Here is a 19,234-nt window from a genome sequence, read left to right as displayed (position 1 = left end):
ATCAGTGTAACCTCATTCTTTGTACCCTCGGTGAGTCTCAAACCATAAAAATAATAATAATAATAATACTATGGGCGCCGGCCCCATATACCGAGGGTGGCAGGTTCAAACCCAGCCCCGGCTGAACTGCAACCAAAAAATAGCCGGGCGTTGTGGCAGGCGCCTGTAATCCCAGCTGCTTGGGAGGCTGAGGCAGGAGAATCACGGAAGCCCAAGAGCTAGAGGTTGCTGTGAGTCCTGTGCCATCATGGCACTCTACTGAAGGCAGTAAAGTGAGACTCTGTCTCTACAAAAAAAAAAAGAAAAACAAACAAGAGTGCCCAGTATGCAGTGACTCATCTACCACCGAGAAACATCAAGGCTGAAGAAAGCCTTCCCTGAAGAGGTGAAATTTCAGGAGGACATGGTGGGAGGAGCCCCGGTTAGCCAGGCAGAGGGAACACATTTCAGCTCACAGTTTATTTATGAGTCAATGAAAAGCTGCATTTGTGGCTGATACTGGTATCAGAAAAAAATAAGACTGAGAAATGTCAGAAATTTATAGAAAAAAATTACACAGATTAGAATTTTTTAAAATCCAACTTTTTACCAAGACTTAGAGTCTCTCTTCTGTAAGCCAGGTGGCTACTATAACATAGAAATAATGTCACATGCTACAGGAGACCAGCCAGTCTGACAGCAGGACACAGAGCCTGGTCTGGGCTGCAGCTGTTCCTATTCATATTTGTCTGCAAGTCGCCTTTTGTGCCTGTTTCCTCAGGACAAATTGCCAATGAGGAAACCAGTCCTGAATCTTGGTTGTATCAGTAATTAACTGTATAACTTCAATGCAGCCAGTCAGGGCCCCATTTTTTCTCATCTTTAAATAGTAGTCATAATCTCTTTCTGGTACATTTTGTAACAAAAGATGTGCAGATGACACTTGAGGGCTTGAAAATAAAGTAGCAATGGAAACTAACTATAGAATAGAATGCCCTGGGAGAGTGAGTAAAGGAGTCTCAGCAGTGACCCTCCCGGATGCTTGGCATTGAGGGATTTGACGTGGGACCTGGGCATCTCAAAGCTGCCGCTCATCAAATGTGCGGCCACGTGTAGTTATGTGATCATTTAAGTCTCCATTTCAACATCTATCAAATCCTAGCATAATCCTAGCACCTATCTCCCAAGGTCATGTGGGCCCCAATGAGATCATCCTTGCAAATCACTTAACTAGATGCCCGCACCAGAAGTAGCACTCAGTAATTTTATTCTAATTTTTTTTTTTTTTTTTTTTTTTTGTGATTTTTGGCCGGGGCTGGGTTTGAACCCACCACCTCCGGCATATGGGACCGGCGCCCTACTCCTTGAGCCACAGGCGCCACCCATAATTTCTAATCATCTCAACTTGAATTTATTCAATGCCAATCCCAGCCCAAGCCTTTATCATCCTTGGCCCACACATACAAGGGAGGAATTGCTAGTTTTAAGGGTGAAAGCCAAAGACATTCACTGACCCAAATTTACAGGGTTACAATGATTTAAAAGCAAAAATTGGTGCTCTCACCTCTCCTTTTGGTCTCCTATACTATGTGTCAGGACTTCAAAATATGAATTGAGGAAACCTCTCTGGAGTCTGGCCCTTTTTATCCTCTCCCTATCCACAGCACATCTGCACACACCCATGCCAAGATTCAGATTCAGAGAAGTAATGTAGATGGTTTCACAGAGCCCAGAAACCTAAGCTACTCAGTCTAATCCAACTTTTAACATAAAGTGTGCATTAGAATATCATATTGGTGCATCTGTAATAAAGCATTTCCCATTTTTTTCCCATGAAAAAGAATAGGAAATGCTTTATTACAGCTGCACCAATATGATAGAGAGGGGAGAAGGAGGGCCAGACTCCAGAGAGTTTTCCTAAATTCATATTTTAAAGTCCTGACACATAGTATAGGAGACTAAAAGGAGAGGGGAGAGCACCAGTTTTTGCTGCAGGTGTTAAATGAGTTAATATGTGTAAAATGCTTAGCATCATGCCTGGCATTCAGTGGCACTCAGAAAATTTTAGCTAAAGTATTACTAGGGAGAGAGCTGTATGCTGAAGAACCAAAAGTCACCATGAACATAACCCAAGGGGAGTGAGAAAGAATGACCACTGATGGGAGTTTGGAATGGCATGAGAGAATATAAAAATCTTTAACCATAGAACTTGACTCCAAGCTCTAATAACATAGCAAAAGGAGCCTTGGGGAAGACTGAGAAATGTAGACAACAGAGAATCAATTTGGAGCATGGTGGCCATAAAAAGTGTCGCTGGCTGGAGTTTACAGACCAGGAGAGGGTTGCGTCCAGCCCCCAGGTCTTTGCTCCACATTTGTCACCAACAACCCAGGCTCCTCTTGAACTGTCAATTTTGCAAGTGCTCACTCAGGCTACTCCCACTGCCTCACCCTGTGCTCACAAAAGGCGGTAAACCATTTTGGCCAATTCAGCCTGTTATTTCAGGAGAGAATACCTCCAAACTCAGTGGGTGGGAGAGTCATAAAACAAGAATTCAAGTGTCCCTGAAGTGCCACACTCTTGTCATCAAGCATGATTTGTATTTCAGTGGGTGAGGATTTACAGCCTGTGTTTTGCCATCAAGGAGCTCAGAATTCCTAAAGGTGAGGCTCCTGCTCTCAACCTACCCTCTGCTGGGTTACATCACATTCTTCTGAGGCTCCATATGCTTCGTGCCTTCTTCCCAAACAGAACTGCCAGACCACACTGAGCCATGACACCCCCATGCTGTCACTCATGTGTCCTTGTAGGCAACTTGTGTGACCTTTTGCAAGTTAGATAATCTTTCTGAGGCACAGTTTCCTCACCAATAAAATAAGGAGAATAATTATAATAAAATCCATTTCATTATAAGGCAACTAAATGGCCATGTAGGTTACATTTGGGGTTCATTGTAGGCACTCAGTACATGCAAGCTAATAATAAAGTATCATATCATCATTGGAAGTTCCCACTAGAGTGTACTTAATGAAAAAAGATAGATTAGATGTCAAAATGTCTAACAGTTAGGAAAAGCTTTCTTTATATTGCCTTGCATCCAAATCTATAAAAAAATCCACAAAGAAATATTTGCTGAACACTCCCCATGGGCTAGACACCACACTCATCCCTGTACAGGTACAGAAATATAATACCCAAGATTATCCTATCTTTAGAAGCTTCTTACATAGTTTTAAATGGATGATGCGTAAGACAATTAGGAAACAGGACCATAACATGCAAGAAAGTGTGGCGACAAGATGTACACCATGAATGTTTCAGTGCCTGGAGTAAAAATATGTAGAAAGGCAGCATTTGGATCAGCATTTGGTAGAGGAAGAGCGTTTGGGGTGGAATTTTATGCCTTTGAATATTTTTAAGTTGCTTCTGCATGACCTGTGGCCATGACCTTGTGGATAGCACCTGTAAGTTCTGTGTCCTCTGAAGCATAATGTTTCCATGCCCACCACTGCTTGGTGACACATTCTGTGCTCAGTTCTGCTTTCCATGTGTAGCACCCATACAGTCACAGAGGTCAGGATAAGCTACGTCCAGATGTGGGGCTTCAACATCCTCCCAGTATAAAGAACTTTCTATTGTTCCAGTGTTACCCAAATAGGCCAGGCCTCAAGAGCCTCTGAGTGCAAAGTAGATTTCATTAATAAGAATGCCCCAATGACAGTGCCACTCAGCCCCAACCTGATGACTTGGGACTTCAGTCCTCCTACTTAATTCTAAAGCCTCCACAGATATATTTGAGAATCCTCAGATATGGTAAATGTCAGTCAGGTTCATCGGTATTTCCATCCTAATCAGGGATCCTGGTCCCTTTCTGCCTTTCTGTTCCCAGCTCTCCCTCCTGGTGCTTTCCTTGGCCCTCCAAACCTAAACACTCCCTTACCCCTGCACTGTGGTCTGCAACAGAGAGATAGTGGCAGGGAGCAAAGAATAGTGAGTTGGGGAGAACCCAATCACCCTCTGCCCCAAGCCCAGGCTTTAATGTAACTCCTTCAGCAGCTGCTCCATTTCCTGGGGTCAGGTCAGGGCCTCACTGGCCTCTCTCTCTCTCCCCGAGTCCTTCTTCCTGGGCTCCTCCTCCAGTCAAAACAACCCATACCTCATTTATTCTAGCTGGTAAAAACAGACAACCTTAGCAATCTTCAGCCCACTGTCCAGTTCAAGCAAATAATAACTGTGATCATAGTAATAGCAGCAAGAAATGTCATTGGCTGCAAGGTTATCAGGCACTTTTCATACACTATCATAACTCTCACTATAACCTGTAAGTATATCTCATTTAGTAGATGAATAAACTGAGGGTTAGAAAGTTCAGCAGCAGGTTCAAGATCATGTTATATGTACATGGTAGTTCCAGGTTTCAAAGGCAGTTCACTTGACTCCAAAGCTCTTAACCACTCCACTGCACAGCCTCTACCTCAACATACCACTGCCCGAACAAGGTCCATGGCAAGTATTCCTGAATCAGCCACCTGGCCACAAGCTCTCCTCCCAGGAGCCATGAGAAGGGAAAGTCTTCAGCCTGAGCTTTGCTACTATGCATCCTGGCCAAGTTACTCCCCTTCTTCCAGCCTAGTTTCCTCATTTAAATAGTGGGAACTGAACTAGAGAGCTATCAAATCCTCACCAGTCTGGATTTTAAGGACTCACATTTCTGGGAATTTATCCCAGTAAGCAGAGTTTATAATCTGGTGAGCTTAGGTCCCTCTTTTCTGGGCTTCTGAGGGAATGGCTTGGATTTTAGAGTTTCTTGTGTTTGCAGGGCACTGTGTGCCTTGGCTGAAGCCAGGAAAGGTAATCATGAGCATAAAGTAACATGAAGAAGATGAAGGGGCCTGCAGAGTGGCAGCTAACTCTCACTACGTGTACAGCAATAGCAGTCATTGTCATCACTGTGGTAATCATCATAAAAGCTTGCATTTATTGAGTGCTTACTGAGTGCAAAGTCCTGAGCTCAGTTCCTTACAGGTGTCATAACACCAATCCTTCCAACAACCCTCTGAGGAAGTACACTTACTGCCTTCAACCAACAGATGGAGAAACAGAGGTTCCGAGAGGTTACGTGGTTTGTCCCAGGTCACACAGGTCATAAGCAGGAAACCTGGGATTCAGACCTGCTCTTAATTCCTACACTGCTCCCACTCTCTGAGGCATTCCTCTCCCCCACCCCCACCCCCACACTCCCCAGAGCAGGACATCAGGTACTCTGGGCCTGGCATTTCAGCCTCATGAAGGACAACACGGGGCAGCTCCTCATCCTGTTTGAAATAGGAAGCACCACAAGACAGCTAATCCTCCTGACAAATCCCCTCTACTTCAGTGCCCTGAAATCCTTTACACAAAACCCAGACACTTGAAAAAAGGAGCCTTAAGCATCCTCTCCTCCTCCATTTCCCCTCTTTCACCTGCTCCCCCATGGCATCCAGTCAGCTACAAACCTCTCTTGCTGTTTATTTACCTCTTAATAAGGCCTATCTCCTCTCGGAAAGCCATTTAGCACTGCACCACTTAATTTCTCCTCCAGGCAGAATCTGCCAGATGGAGTCTTCATCCCAAACCATGTTGATTCGGCTTATTTTTAAACAGCAGTGAACATCGCATGATGCTAAAATAACAGTCAGTTCCCAGGTGTGGACCCACTGAGCATGGGGATGATCCAATGATCCAGAGTCCATGGATGCATCCACCTGGGGCAGCTGTTCCACACAGACTGAATTAATGGAGGAATGACTCCCTGGGGTGGCTCCAGGCTGGCTGTTGGTCATGTCTGGGTGTCACTCAACGCAGGAGCACACTGCTGTTTCGCTTCAGCAGGACTCAGCCAGTTATCACCTCCCCTGGCTAGAACCCCTGGGGCTATGCATCCCTGGCTTTTCCACAGACATGTCTTGACAGTTGAGGAGACAAGTGCACCCCAAAGAATCAGGACACGAGGACAAAGTAACACAGTACCAGAAGGAAATGTCCCTGAGGTCTCACTGCTTTATCCCAAACATACCTATAAAATGATCCTCTGACACCACAACATAACTATGTTTAGGTTACTATAAAGGTAATTCTTCACATTTGGTACCCGCCAAATTACTAAACTATGCCCCCCTCCCCACCCTAAAAAATTCTTTTTTTAAACAAACACTCCAAAGTTATGTTGATCACATAACTTTCATATTTCAGGACACCCACCAGGGTATCCCAGTGGGTGCTTATTTATATTTGAGAATCACAGCCCTGAGATGGACAGTCTGCCTCAGGGAGGGCAAACATACCACAGGGACTGAGAATTTTTTTTACTACTGCATGTCATCCTAAAAAGGAGAGGATTACATCTAACAAAAAACAGAGGCGATTCTTATCAGCACAACAATAACCTCCTTGGCATCCAAGAAATAATGAAAGAGAGACAGAGACTAGTCTGCCTTACAGCTTGTGGGAGCCCCATTGGCCTTGTGATATGTACATCATAAGAGCACTTGGCAAGACAATACTCCACCCCAGCCCACAGAAGTGACTATTTGTAAAAAAAAAAAAAAAATACATATGCTATAATCTCATTTCCCTAGCTCTCCATCTTCCACACCTTCATAACCCACATCCCATAATAAACAGTAGAGTATTTTATTAGAAAGGGGAAGAATGAGATTCTGTGTTCAATGGAGGAGGTCCCTTGGCCTTGCCTTCAATATGCATGTGTATAGAGATACCAGATAACTAACACCTGCCAAAACCTTCAGAACCAGTGCACTCTGGAAGTGTTGGCAATGAAGATATTGCACAAAGGTGTTCTCTCCCTAAATCCACTCTTAAATATTAGGTAAAATGCTGAGATTACCACAATCAACTGATATCCTATGTTCCTAAAATTGTTATCCAATAGAACACAAAAGCCAAAGGAGGAGAAGAAAGATTATGGACAAGATGAGTGGTAATTCTTTGTTCCTTGAAGGAATTTTGCTGTCATATTTAATAATGCCTTTTTCTAAAGTACTCTTTCAAAAAGAAAAAAAAATAGAAAATCAGTCCCTTCACTCTATGAGATTCCTATTCTTATAGAGAGAATGGACCATTCCAATGCCTTTAAGGGGCCTTATACACAGATAGTTAACAAATGCTCTCAGGGCTGCTTTGAAGAAAAAGAAAATATATTGTCCACTGAGTCAGCAGAGACCATAAAGTCTTTGAAAGTTACAATGGTATTCTTGGTGGAGGAGAATCCACTCTAATATACACATAAAAAAAAACAAAACAGATTTTTAAATTAACAAATATATTTCCAAAATGCCACTGGGAAACAAACCTGGGGTGACTGCCCCTATTCTTCATATAAAACTAAAGTTGGCCAGAGAAGAAGCACAGAATGAGCTGATGGAGGGAAAAGTGCTTGGAGACCTGTTGTGCGCTTTTGCATATAAGGAAGAATGAATTATTACTAAAATGCTATGGACGCATTTTTCCCCAATTCTTAGAAGTGGTCTCAGTAGCCATATGGATAAGATTGCCCATGGGCTGATTTAGCTGCCGCTGCAGCCCTGAGCTCCCAGAGCACCGAGGCACTGCCATAGAACTCTGCTTCTTCCATGTCACGAGGCTGCTCCTCAGTTCTAATGTCCCTGTTCTTTTATAGACTCTGATCAGATCTTACCTTGGCCTTCCAAATGGAAGCACCTTTATTTCAGCAGGCTGGCATGGGGTCCTCTTGGAGGAACATTTATGACCAGGAAGATGAGATCTTAGGAAGACTTGCTTTGGGCTCTCCAGAAAAAGGGAAGAGGATACCAAATTTCTCATTCTCCTCAAGGACTTTGCAAAGTCAAAGCAGAAACGTGGAATTCTATTCACGTTCGTGAAGAGTGGACTTGTCATGCCCAAGGCAGCTCAGATTCCAACAGAAACAGAATCAATGACGTGTCCAGAGAGGCTCAGCATCAGTGGGGAGACACACAAAGGAAAGCCTGCCCCCTGGGCCTGGCTGCATCCAGAGGCTGCAGGGTTCAAGCCAGCTGGGCTCAGTTGAAAAGGCCACATGTGGAGTACTGGTGTAATTCAGAATCCCACATTTAAAGAGGAACATTCCCAAACACAGGCTCAGAAAAGCCCACATATCCACGACAGACCTCAAAACTGTGTCACACACGAAATAAATGAGGGCACCTGGAAAGTTAAATTTGGCTTGACTTGTCCAAAGTCTTAGTGGGACACTTGATGAACACCTTAAAAGACTTAAGGAATGTCAGAAGATGGAATAGACCATATTAGCTAGGAGAGTAGAACCATTTAATATTTGGCTAGGGAGAAGGAAGTTTTTCTGAAATGAGAGCCTCTTGAAAATGCTAGAAGTGAAGGGCTGAGGCCAGGCTGCAACTGAGGGCGGTGTGCACCTGAGCAGTGAAAACCATGGGCTCCGGGTCAAGCTGGACCTGGCTCAGGTCCCAGCTCTGTTTTTGTGAGACATGGAAACTGTTTGTGACTCTCAATCTCCTCATTTATGAAAAAGGTACAATACTATCCACTCTAGTGGGTTATTTTATACAAGTAAATGAAATGCTAATTAAAACTACTGCTTGGCAGGTAAGAAACACTAAATTTGCAATTGTGGCTGTCATTGTTATTAACTCAGCTTGATAAATTGGATGGGAAAATAAAATATTTAATTTCCTCAGATTTCTTCCACCCTCTAATTGTGCAAGTTACTGTGGGTCCCGTTCCATCAGTGTTCCAGGTGCTTCCTTCCTAATTCCCTGACTGCCCAGGGCTTTCTGTTTTAGCTCCACTCCAGGTCTTCCTAGACAATGGCCAATATCCTTACCTTTCCTGTAGCCACTCTTCTCCCCATTATCAAAAACAACCCTTCCTATAACCCAATTCCTCAAAACCCTGCTTTCTTTGGTGACCACTGGCTAATCTGGTAAATAATGTATATTAAGAGTACCATCGTGATAGGACCTCATAGTTTCCTGCTGCTTTAAGATGTTTCTCCTGCTAGAAAGCAAGGGCTGAATGCAGGCACAGTCAATGCTTGGCCATTAATCAAAATTCTAAATTATAAGGACAGATGTTTTATTAACAGGATCCTATACATCACGCCCAGATGTTCCAGACAGATCATGAGGGTGGTTTGGGGGTCAAGATAGAATATAGGGCAGTCTCATGACAAGCTGACTTGGATAATATTAAGGTGCAGCTGGAAGCCCCCTCTTTTCCCCCATTAATTCTGTGAGGAAACTTAAAGCTCACTCAGACCTTGTCTTTCTCCCACCCAAGGAAAGAGCATAACTACGTGAGAAAGCCCTGGAAGGACGTGCGTGTGGGAGACTTCATCCAGGTGCAATGCAACGAGATCATCCCAGCAGACATCCTGCTCCTCTTCTCCTCAGACCCCAGCGGGATATGCCACCTGGAAACCGCCAACTTGGATGGAGAGACAAACCTCAAACAAAGGCGCGTTGTGAAGGGCTTCTCCCAGCAGGTAGGGCTCTTTCTAAGATCTTTAATGGAAAAGTCAAGGAGAGGAGGCACACCAAGTCTGCTGGAAAGTTGAACTTACCCTGGTAGGTAGAGGGGAAAGTGTCTCCTTGCCCCAAAAGCCCCTTTATTATCCCTATATCACAGATGAGGAAACCAAGGTGTAGAAAAGTTAAATGACCTGCTGAAGGCTTGAAAATTTCTAAATTCAACCGAGAAAATTATGCTCTCTGATGTTCTAAACCCAGGAGGCCAGTATCTGTTCAATCATCCTTGGGACCAACTCCCTTTCTGCACTCATCCCATCCCTTCTCGCTCTGCCTGGCTCAGCCCTAGCACTCTGTTCCTCCATGAATCCTCTCAAATACTCCTCTCCTATACTGCGGCAAGACCTGATTAACTAGTTTTCCATTCCTGTGTACCTCAGCATCTCAACAGTATGTAAGCCTCCTTGAGGACAGGGAGTGATCATTGATACTTTTGTTGAATCCCCATCCTTATGTAAATGGGAACTGGAACCTCATGGAGAAATCATTATTGTTTGGCAGATAAGAGCTCAGGCTCTGGGGTCTTGCACAGCTGGGTTCAAAGCCCAAGTTTCAACAGTTTTACCTTGGGCAAGTTTCCTCATCTGGAAAATGGGTAGGGTAGTTTTGAAGACTAAATGGTAGGCACATGGATTACTTAGCAATGAAGACAGGTATATAGTAAGAAACCAACAAATAGTACTAATGTCAATGGCTTTTGTAGGTAATACGTGTTGACTGGCTGATGTGTGATATTCCAGTTTGCTTTCAAACCTTTTTAACTGTGACTCTTAATACATACTACACGAACACACACACACTTGCATGCATGTGTGTGAGTGCCTGGTGCTCTACTGTTCTACTGTGTGTTCTAAGACTTGCTATTCTACTTCTTTTTTGTTTAATGTTCTAGGAGCAGAGAAACTTGCATTCTCTAACAAATCTCCCTTTCAGCCTCTCCACCCCCAAATCCGTGTTTAATACTGAATCATTTTTACTCTCTTGGCAGTTGTTTCAGTGAGGTTGCATTACAATCAGGGACTTTTCTTTTTGTCTTTGGCAATAGCCCCCAAGCTTTTCCTTGAATATTAATTAGTCAGACAGTTTGGGATTTAAGTGGAATGACGACGAGTGGGGCAAAAGGTCATTCACATTCCAGTGCTATCGACCAGCCAATTAAATAAGTTTCTCAGTCCCTAACCCTGAGTTCTCACAGGGTTCTGAGTGTGATGAGTGTGAGACAAATGTAAATAAAAAACAAGTAAATGTATATGTGAAAGGAGGATTTATCTGAGCTTAACGTATTCCAAAGTTCACTATTCTAGTCTGTCTCAGTTCTTGATTTTTTCCCCTTGTTTCTTCAAATGTGTTCTTCCATTTCAATACTAACCTTTTTCTGAGCCCATGCTAAGGGCTTTGATAGCTATCTTGGTTATCCTCACAACAACCCAATGAGATAGGTACTATTATATTGTCGTCTCCATTGGACATATAAGAAAATTTGGGATGGAGAGGTTGTGTAATTTGCCCAAGGTCCTGAGCCTAGAAGTGTCAGAGCCAGGATTTAAAGCCAGCTTTGTCCTCAACTTTTGAAGTCTGCACTAGCTCATCTCCCTGTCCCTTTGAATGTTTTCTTTAAGTTTACTGAAAAATTCTTACTTTGGAAGCCACATGTATCATTTTCAATACTCTTTCTACATACATGTAGCAGGTGACAGGAAGAATAAAAGTGGGCTCACCCACTCTCTGGGTAGGAGAAACCTTGGCTGCTCTTTCTACCTTTCTTCTCCCCTGTACATCTAGTACAAACAGATTTTTGAATATGGATGGAATTCACTTCTAGCTAACTTTATAATATAGGATTTCCCAAACATGCTGAATAAAGATGTTGATGAAAGCTGTAAGAAAAGTAAATGCTACAAGGCCATAGAGGATAAGAAGATAATAAACTGAGTTTTTAAATTTTGTATACTGTAGAACTTCTCTGATACTTTAATGCACTTCAAGGAGGAGAAGGGGCAGATATGAGCATGTATAATTTCTAAGCATCTAAGCACAGAAAACTTCTATCCCAAGAAACATACCCCAAAACTACTACAAGAAGGGTAGGATTACCACTTAGGCATTTGCTGCAAATATGTTAGAGGTGTTTAAAGAGTATCATCAGAACCATGAGAGAAGTTTTTTAAAAATATACATGCATCCTTCCCTATCACCACCACTAAATTATGACTCACTAGGACTGAGTAGAGGCCTCATCAGAAAGTACTCCCGAGATGACCTTGAGATGAACCCAGCACCACCTCCTTGAAAACCTGTACAACAAAGGGAAGGAAGATCTCTGGTACTTCAAAATCCCACTAATCATAATAAGAACAAAACTACTGCATCTTACTGTGGCCAGTGCTTTGATATCTCTTTTAGACCTTACAACCACCCTGTGAGGTGGGCATTACTATCCCCATTTTACAGATGAAAACTCTGAGGTACAGAAAAGGCAAATCTCACTGTCTTAGAGAAGATCTTGAACACCTACAAATATGGTAGGTTTGGAAGTTTAATGTCTTAAAATTTAAGTATTGGTGGCTTTTGTTAGTTTGTTCCCCATCTGAATCACTATTGTCTGTGAGACCTTCACCTTGTAAAAAGGTTTTTACTAACCACAGAGATTTCTAGAAACTTCCCAAACACACACCCACATTCATTTTCATTATTTAAGATATGAGAGATTACTATACTCTGTTAATTCAAAGTCAGTTAGATGTCCTTTGTCTCAGGTTCCCTACATCAACATTTCTCAGGGTAGAAACTTTCCAACAGAGTTCTTGGAAAACACAATGTTCAGTCAAGTAAGATTGGAAAGCTTGTTTCCTGTGGAGGCTTCTTGGAGGTTCCAACATTCATTAACATATTAAGGTCTCTTAGAAGTTTAGAACCAAAAGACTTGTTAAATTTTGAGCTCTCCAAACTTATTTATCCTCAGAATTATTTTTTCCACATAAATATTATTAATATTCTTATGAAAATTTGGGGTAAAACTTGATTGTGGTACAGACATAGTCATAACAGGTAAACAAAGAAGTTGATAATCCTCATGGCTTAGGCAGTTTTTTTTTCCCTTTCCTATGCAAGTTCAAATGAAATTAGAAACATAAATGACTTCTTAAAAGGGTCTTCCTCCTGTGACTTGCAGATTATTCTAAATTTTGCCAAAGAGTAGATTTCAAATTTCTTTTTTTTCTCAAAATTCATCTTGGATCAAGTCAACTTTTTAGTTAATTGAAGCTTTTACCATAATGGGACATCTTTCAACTTATAGAATTGTTGACCTATTTTTTTTTTTAAATGGTCACTCTCATTTCCCATTGCTAGGAAAAGGGGAGAAAAGGAAGGAATTCAAAATTAGGATTATGCTAAAAGTCTACCCATCTGAAAGAGGACTTGATTAGAGAATTAAATTGTACAGTTTTCAGTTTGGTCCATTCTGATACCTGACACAACTTTTTTAAAGGGGTTTTAACCTGGGGATTTAACACCTGAAAAGGAGGATATGCCATTCATTTTGATAAATGCAACAGTTACCAAAGCCAGAGTCAGAAATGAGTTCTTCAATTAGTAATTCAAATCAAACATGTTTCTGGTTATCTGTTATCCAAAGCATTGACTCCTAAATCCTACTGAAGCAGATGTCAGATCACTTCCCAGTGCCAGGTGGAAACTGCTATGCCAAGTGTTATCTGTGGACTCACTGCTACAGTCAGCATCACCTGATAGCTTGGCAGAAATGCAAAATTTCAGGCCCCACCCCAGACAGAACCAGAATCTGCATTTTAACAAGACCCTCAGTGATTCATGTGCACATGAAAGTTTGAAAAACTTGATCAGTCAGCCACAGTGGCTCACACCTGTAATCCTAGCACTTTGGGAGGCCAAGGTGGATGGATCGCTTGAGCTCAGGAGTTCAGGACCAGCCTGAGCAAGAGTGAGACCCCCATCTCTACTAAAAATATTAGCTGGTTGTCACAGGCACCTATAGTACAAGTTACTTGGGATGCTGAGGCAAGAGGATCACTTGAGCCCAAGAGTTTTAGGTTGCCATGAGCTGTGATGCCATGGCACTCTACCAAGGGCAACAGATCTACCGAGGGCAACAGAGTAAGACTCTTCTGCCTCAAAGAAAAAAGAAACTTGACTAATTAATTAATAATTATGCTCATCTGCTTATTGCTAAAGTTAAAATTCTTCATTGAGTGTCTCTTTAGAAACTGACTTCCGTTCCACTCATTGTTGGTGCTTTTAAGTCATTTGCTCAATTAGAAAACAATTGTGGTAGTTTGAACCCCTGCAGCGAAACATGTGCACTGATTTAACATATTTAGACAAGGGAGGATTTTACTGACAAAGAGTCAAGGTCTGGTAGGGAGATTTTTATCACCATTCCTGTTCAGTAATGACAAGCCTCAAATGAAGCAAGAGGTAGCTGCCTGTCTCTAACCTTGTCTGCCCTTGAGAAACCAAAGAAAATTCTTCCTTTCTGGTGGATTTGTAATGAGACCTGCTCCAGACAGGTTGTTCTGAATTTGCTTTAAAAATGATACCTGCTTTCTACCTGTTGGTCATTACTTAAATGTAGAATACAGACTACATTTTCCAGTATTGTTTTTTAAAATAGGACTAGAAGGTGGGGCACAGTAGCTCACACCTGTAATCTTAGCACTCTGGGAGGCCAAGGTGGGAGGATCATTTGAGCTCAGGAGTTTAAGACCAGGCTGAGCAAAAATGAGACCTGTATCCACTAAAAAAAGGAAAATAGCAAAATTAGCTGGCCTTTAGTGGGGAGTACCTATAGTCCCTGCTACTTGGGAGGCTGAAGTAGTATGAGCCCAGGAGTTTGAGGTTGCTGTGAGCTAGGCTGAGACCCTGTGACACTCTGTCTCAAGAAAAGAAAAACAAAACAAAAACCCGTTTTATTCCATTTTTTTCTTTTTATCCTTTTAGGGCCTTATAAGAAAGCTCTGCCAGGTTATGTGAAAGATGAAATCATGCTAACGTGCTAATGGATGATAGCTGAAAGTTTTTCTCCTCCCTGCTACCTCCATAAACATATTTATATTTTAGCATTGGCCTACACTACCTTAAGCATTAAAGATAAATGTGAGCATTTAAGGATAATATGAGAAATATTTGGTGTCTCAAATGAGAACCATACCAGTCTGACACAGATTATGGATTAGTCATAACCCTTGGTTGCATTTCACAGAACCCTGATTCAAAGTAGCTCAGATGAAAAGGGAACTTATTCAAAGAATCCAAGGGCAAGTTGGGCCTTAGCATCATGCGATACAAGGAATTCACAGTCCATCATTACAACGCCCATCTCCTGTTATTGATTCCCATTATGTCTGGCTTCAAACTCTCAAACCAGCATCCTTCATGTGGAAGGAATCACAGCACCAGGAGTACTTGTTCTTACAGCTTACCCCCCAGAGGGGGACTAGGAACCTTCCCCGATTTCCAGATGGAAAAGAATCTCAGGGAAAGTACCTGGCCCTAGACCAATTCACTCTGACCAGAGAAGCATTCTGTGATTGGCATCCTCCACTGGAGCTTCACATTCAAAATTGGTCTGTGAGATAGAAGAGTTCTGAGCAGCACAGCAATAAATATCCACTACATCAGTTACACACCAGGAGCATGTAAGCCTGATTTCTGAGTGACTGCAGTCATCTGACCTTGAGAAGAGGGATACCCTCTGCCCCTGGGCTGTGTGGCTCAAGTACTCTCCTTTTTTCTTGCATGACCTTGCTCTGCCAAGGCACCATTCTGTACAATGTACCCAGAGAGGGTCACTGCTATCTCTGTTCTCCCATGGACTCTGTTCTGGCCACTCTCAACCAGTGTAACTCATTCAATGAATTCACTCATTCAACCAACATTCCTTTTTTCATCAGATACTGTGCTAGGATTTTTGTTATTGTTTATCAGCAAAGGAGACACATTATAATCAAATCTTCTGTGAACAACTTCATATAGTTTCTCAAACTGGAATTCATACTCTATTTGGTGACCTTTATTTACCAAAAACTTGAGTTATAAAACACTGGGTCTCATATCATATTCTTGTGTCTCAGTTATCCACAGCCAGAAAAAAATCTGTACAGGAAAGATTTGTCTGTGCAATACTCCTTGAAGGCACTACTGTCCATCTGGTGGCACCCACACGTATTTCAGGCATCATTCCATTCACTCATTCATTCATCGTGCCATTCACTCATTCATTCATCAAATATTTATTGAAGGCCTTCTACGTGCCGGATGCTGTAACTCTGGGAACCCAGGAGTAAATAAGAGAGATGCAGGCTGTGAATGTACACTCTAACAGAGAATTACACAGGCAGTCATTAACAAACTGTTTCATCCACAATTAATTTTAGAAATGACAGAAGAAATCATCCTTATTTCAGTATTTGTACAGCATGCCAATCCCATGCCCTATATGTTGGAGAGATGCTATAGCAAGGTCTGAAGATTACATTTAGTCATCCTCATTGAGAGACAGAGTATTTGTGCTTTGCTGAAAGGGAATTCAGAGTCTAAGAAATCTGTAAGATATAGTCTTCCTCACAGAGCCCTCTAGCCCAATCTGTGTGTTTCTGTGGGAGAATCACTGGAGCAGGCAGGGACCTCTAAGGTTATTGAACATGCAGACCATTTCCTCACCCAGAGCCAGAGGAAAGTAACTGCCAGTAACTCCATTGTGGGTTATCTTGAAAAGAAACCCTGCCTGCTAGGATGTGCAAAGGTTATCAAGTGCTGGAAACTGTTGTTAGTTTACAAGTGGGATTCTCAGAAAGCTGGTGGCTGCTTAACTTGGATGCCAGGAAGAAAATCTCAGTCACTTAGAGAAGCAGTTCGGGTGTGAAGAACATTGGGTTTTGGCATTTAGACAACCTAGTAAAATTAAAAAGAAAAATAAGCAAATAAAAATCTTTGAACAGTGTTCTCACAGGTCTGCAGCATCCCTCTTATGCAGTTTCCTTGGCTGGCATGGTTTGCCGACCTTTAACCCGCACTCCTCGGCACAGCCCAGGTGAATGGTTCATGGGTGGGGGTCACAGGGCTGCTCTGCTTTGTCCATCCCCAGGTGTTGGTTCTCCATAGTAGGGCTGTAGCCTGAGGGTCATGTAGAAACAGACTCTGAGAGGCCCACAGAAGCATGGTGACCACTGGTCCAACTCTTCTTTGTCACAAAAGTTCTGGGCTCTAAATCAAATCCTAATAGATAAATCTGTTCTGTGTTTAAGGAAAGAGTTTGGCTGGTTTCTCTTTCTTCAACCAAAAAAAATTTTTGAGAGCTATTTCCTAGTGTCTGTAGAGGGGTTTCAAAGTGATCTAAGATGTGCTCCCCCTCCTCTAAAAACTGAGAACCAGGGTCCCTATGTTGTAACAGAAAGGTTCTTTGTGACTGTCAAAAGTGGTTGTACTTTCAGAGTCCATTATTTAAGAAAATGCATTCAAACAAAAAGATGCTATAGTTTTAATGACCCCTTAAAATTAATTTTTAATGTGTTAATCTCGAAAATTTCTGCAGAAATTTGAAAAATAGAAATTACAAATCACAAAAGATGTAAAGTCACTACCTTCCTTCATGGCTGAATAGTATTACATGGTCTAAATATAGCACAGTTTATTAACCCATTGGTGAGTTGATGGGCACTTTGGTTATTTCCACTCCTAAGTAAAGTATTACAAAAATGGAAAAGCAAGTATCCAATATACTCAATGCTAACATGAAACTAGTAGATGAACAAACTACATGCCTATGTGAGAGAAAAACACAATTAAATTTAAGGAGGACCAATGTGGTGGCCAACTAACAGCTTCCTGGCAATTGGGCATGATGAGTTTGGGGAGAGAAGACTCCAGCCATCTCTGGATGGTGGGATCCGCCCAGAAATATCCCTTTGGAGACACAGGGAGTCAGCATGAGACTTCTGGACTCCATGAGGAGGACAAAAGCAGTGGAGAACTGGCAAGTGTTTGCATGTGTTCGTATGGTCTAATCCAGCAGGCAGCTGTAAGTAAAGCAGCAGTGAGATTGCAAACCGGAAAGGCCTTACTTGTGAGCTGTTTTGGTTTTTTTGGACTTGGCACTCAGTTTAACTATCTTGGGAGAACTTGGGTAAGAGTGAGGAGAACTTGGGTAAGAGTGAGGAGGACTTTAACTGTTGTCTACAGCCCCAGACTGAGCCACTGAGCCAGACGGAGCTAATAGTGTTCAGCTCTGGGCCCCATGAAGCCATTATGGGAAAACTGCCCCAGCAAGCTCTGCCCTCAGGGTCACAGAGTGAGGATCAGTCAAGAGCAAGTAATCTAGTGACTGAGCAGCCTAAAGACGGGGACTGAGACACCTTACAGCCTTGGCCCTCAGGGGCATAGAGTGAGACCAGTTTTAGCCACTTCAGGACTGATCCCAGAAACAAGTGCATTCCTGGGGAAGCTCCTGCTTAGCCAAAGTTAGCAGTTTAAAGTGCCTTTTAAGCAGACTGAGGAGAGATTTAGGATCTCCAACCTGCAGGGTTTCAGAAATCAGCAGAGACCTCCAGTCCCCATCTTGTGCAGGCGTATCAGCATTGTGATCTTCATACCCCAGAAAATCACCTGTTGCCAAGCCAATATCCAGCAAGATATATATACTGCTTTGTTTTTGTTTTTAATTAAACATTTTCCCTATACATTTTTCTTTTCTTTTTCTTTCTTTCTTTATTTTTCTAGTTTAAATATAATTTTCCATTGTTACCTTTTTTAACAATTAGACCTTCATTTTTGCTATAATTTCTACCCCTATTATTTGGATTTTCCCCAAATTTTATCCCATAAAGTTTGCTGTTTGCTTGTTTTGCTTTGATTTATAGCATTTTTGCCTTTCCTCTCTACTTGATGGATGTGGGATACTGTGTCCAAACAGGCTAGCAAAGAGCTGCTGACCTCAAGGGAACCACCCAACCCAGCACCCAGAGAGGTTGGGGGTTTTTAAGGTTGGGGGAAAGAACCCTACTGTACACCTATATTGATCTGTCTCCCTCTTTCTGTGCCTCTCTTCTTTTTGTCAATATTTCCTTTTACCCACCCCCTCTCCTTTCTCTTTTTTCTTTTCTTTCTTTAGTTTGTCTTTTTTTCTTTCTTTCTTTTTTCCCTTCTTTCTCTTCAATCTTCTCATCCTTCTGGCCCTGTACCAAAAGGACTCATCAAAATCCTACTGCAGAGGCATGGGAACTTAAAGATCAAGAGGAAGTGAAAAGAAAATTAGGGCAAGGAAACAGATAAAAGAAATCACTCATGAGGAAGAATCAGCAGAAAATTCCTGGCAACTTGAAAAACCACTCCAGAGCAAACCCTCAAGGGACTGTGAGGTAGCTACTGCAGAGGATTCCACCAATAAAGAAATGTTAGAAATGACAAAAAGGGAATTGAGAATACACATGATGAAAACAATGAAGGAAATGATGGAAATAATGAAGGAAACTGCTGATAAAGTGGAAAATAACCAAAAGGAAATCCAAAAACAGAATCAAATAAGAGATGAATGATATGAAAAATATAGAAAGGATATAGCAGAGATGAAGGAACTGAAGCAGTAAGTTAGAGAACTTAAAGAAGCAATAGAAAATATCAAAAACAGATTAGACCATGCAGAAGAAAGAATTTCAGAG

General features: G+C 42.1%; 1 protein-coding gene across 2 annotated transcripts in view; it reads left to right on the top strand.

The window, feature by feature from the left end:
- Positions 1–19,234, top strand: part of ATP10B (ATPase phospholipid transporting 10B (putative)) — a 443,089-nt gene that overhangs the window by 330,689 nt on the left and 93,166 nt on the right. For both annotated transcript variants that reach the window (XM_053567374.1, XM_053567375.1), the window contains one exon: positions 9,295–9,499. In XM_053567374.1, the coding sequence (XP_053423349.1) occupies positions 9,295–9,499 (205 nt within the window). The remainder of the gene's footprint in view (positions 1–9,294; positions 9,500–19,234) is intronic.

Source organism: Nycticebus coucang, chromosome 17 (assembly GCF_027406575.1).
Source record: "Nycticebus coucang isolate mNycCou1 chromosome 17, mNycCou1.pri, whole genome shotgun sequence".
Lineage (NCBI taxonomy): Eukaryota > Metazoa > Chordata > Mammalia > Primates > Lorisidae > Nycticebus > Nycticebus coucang.
The sequence above is the reverse complement of the archived record's forward strand: the minus strand, read 5'-3'. Positions and strand labels throughout refer to the sequence as shown.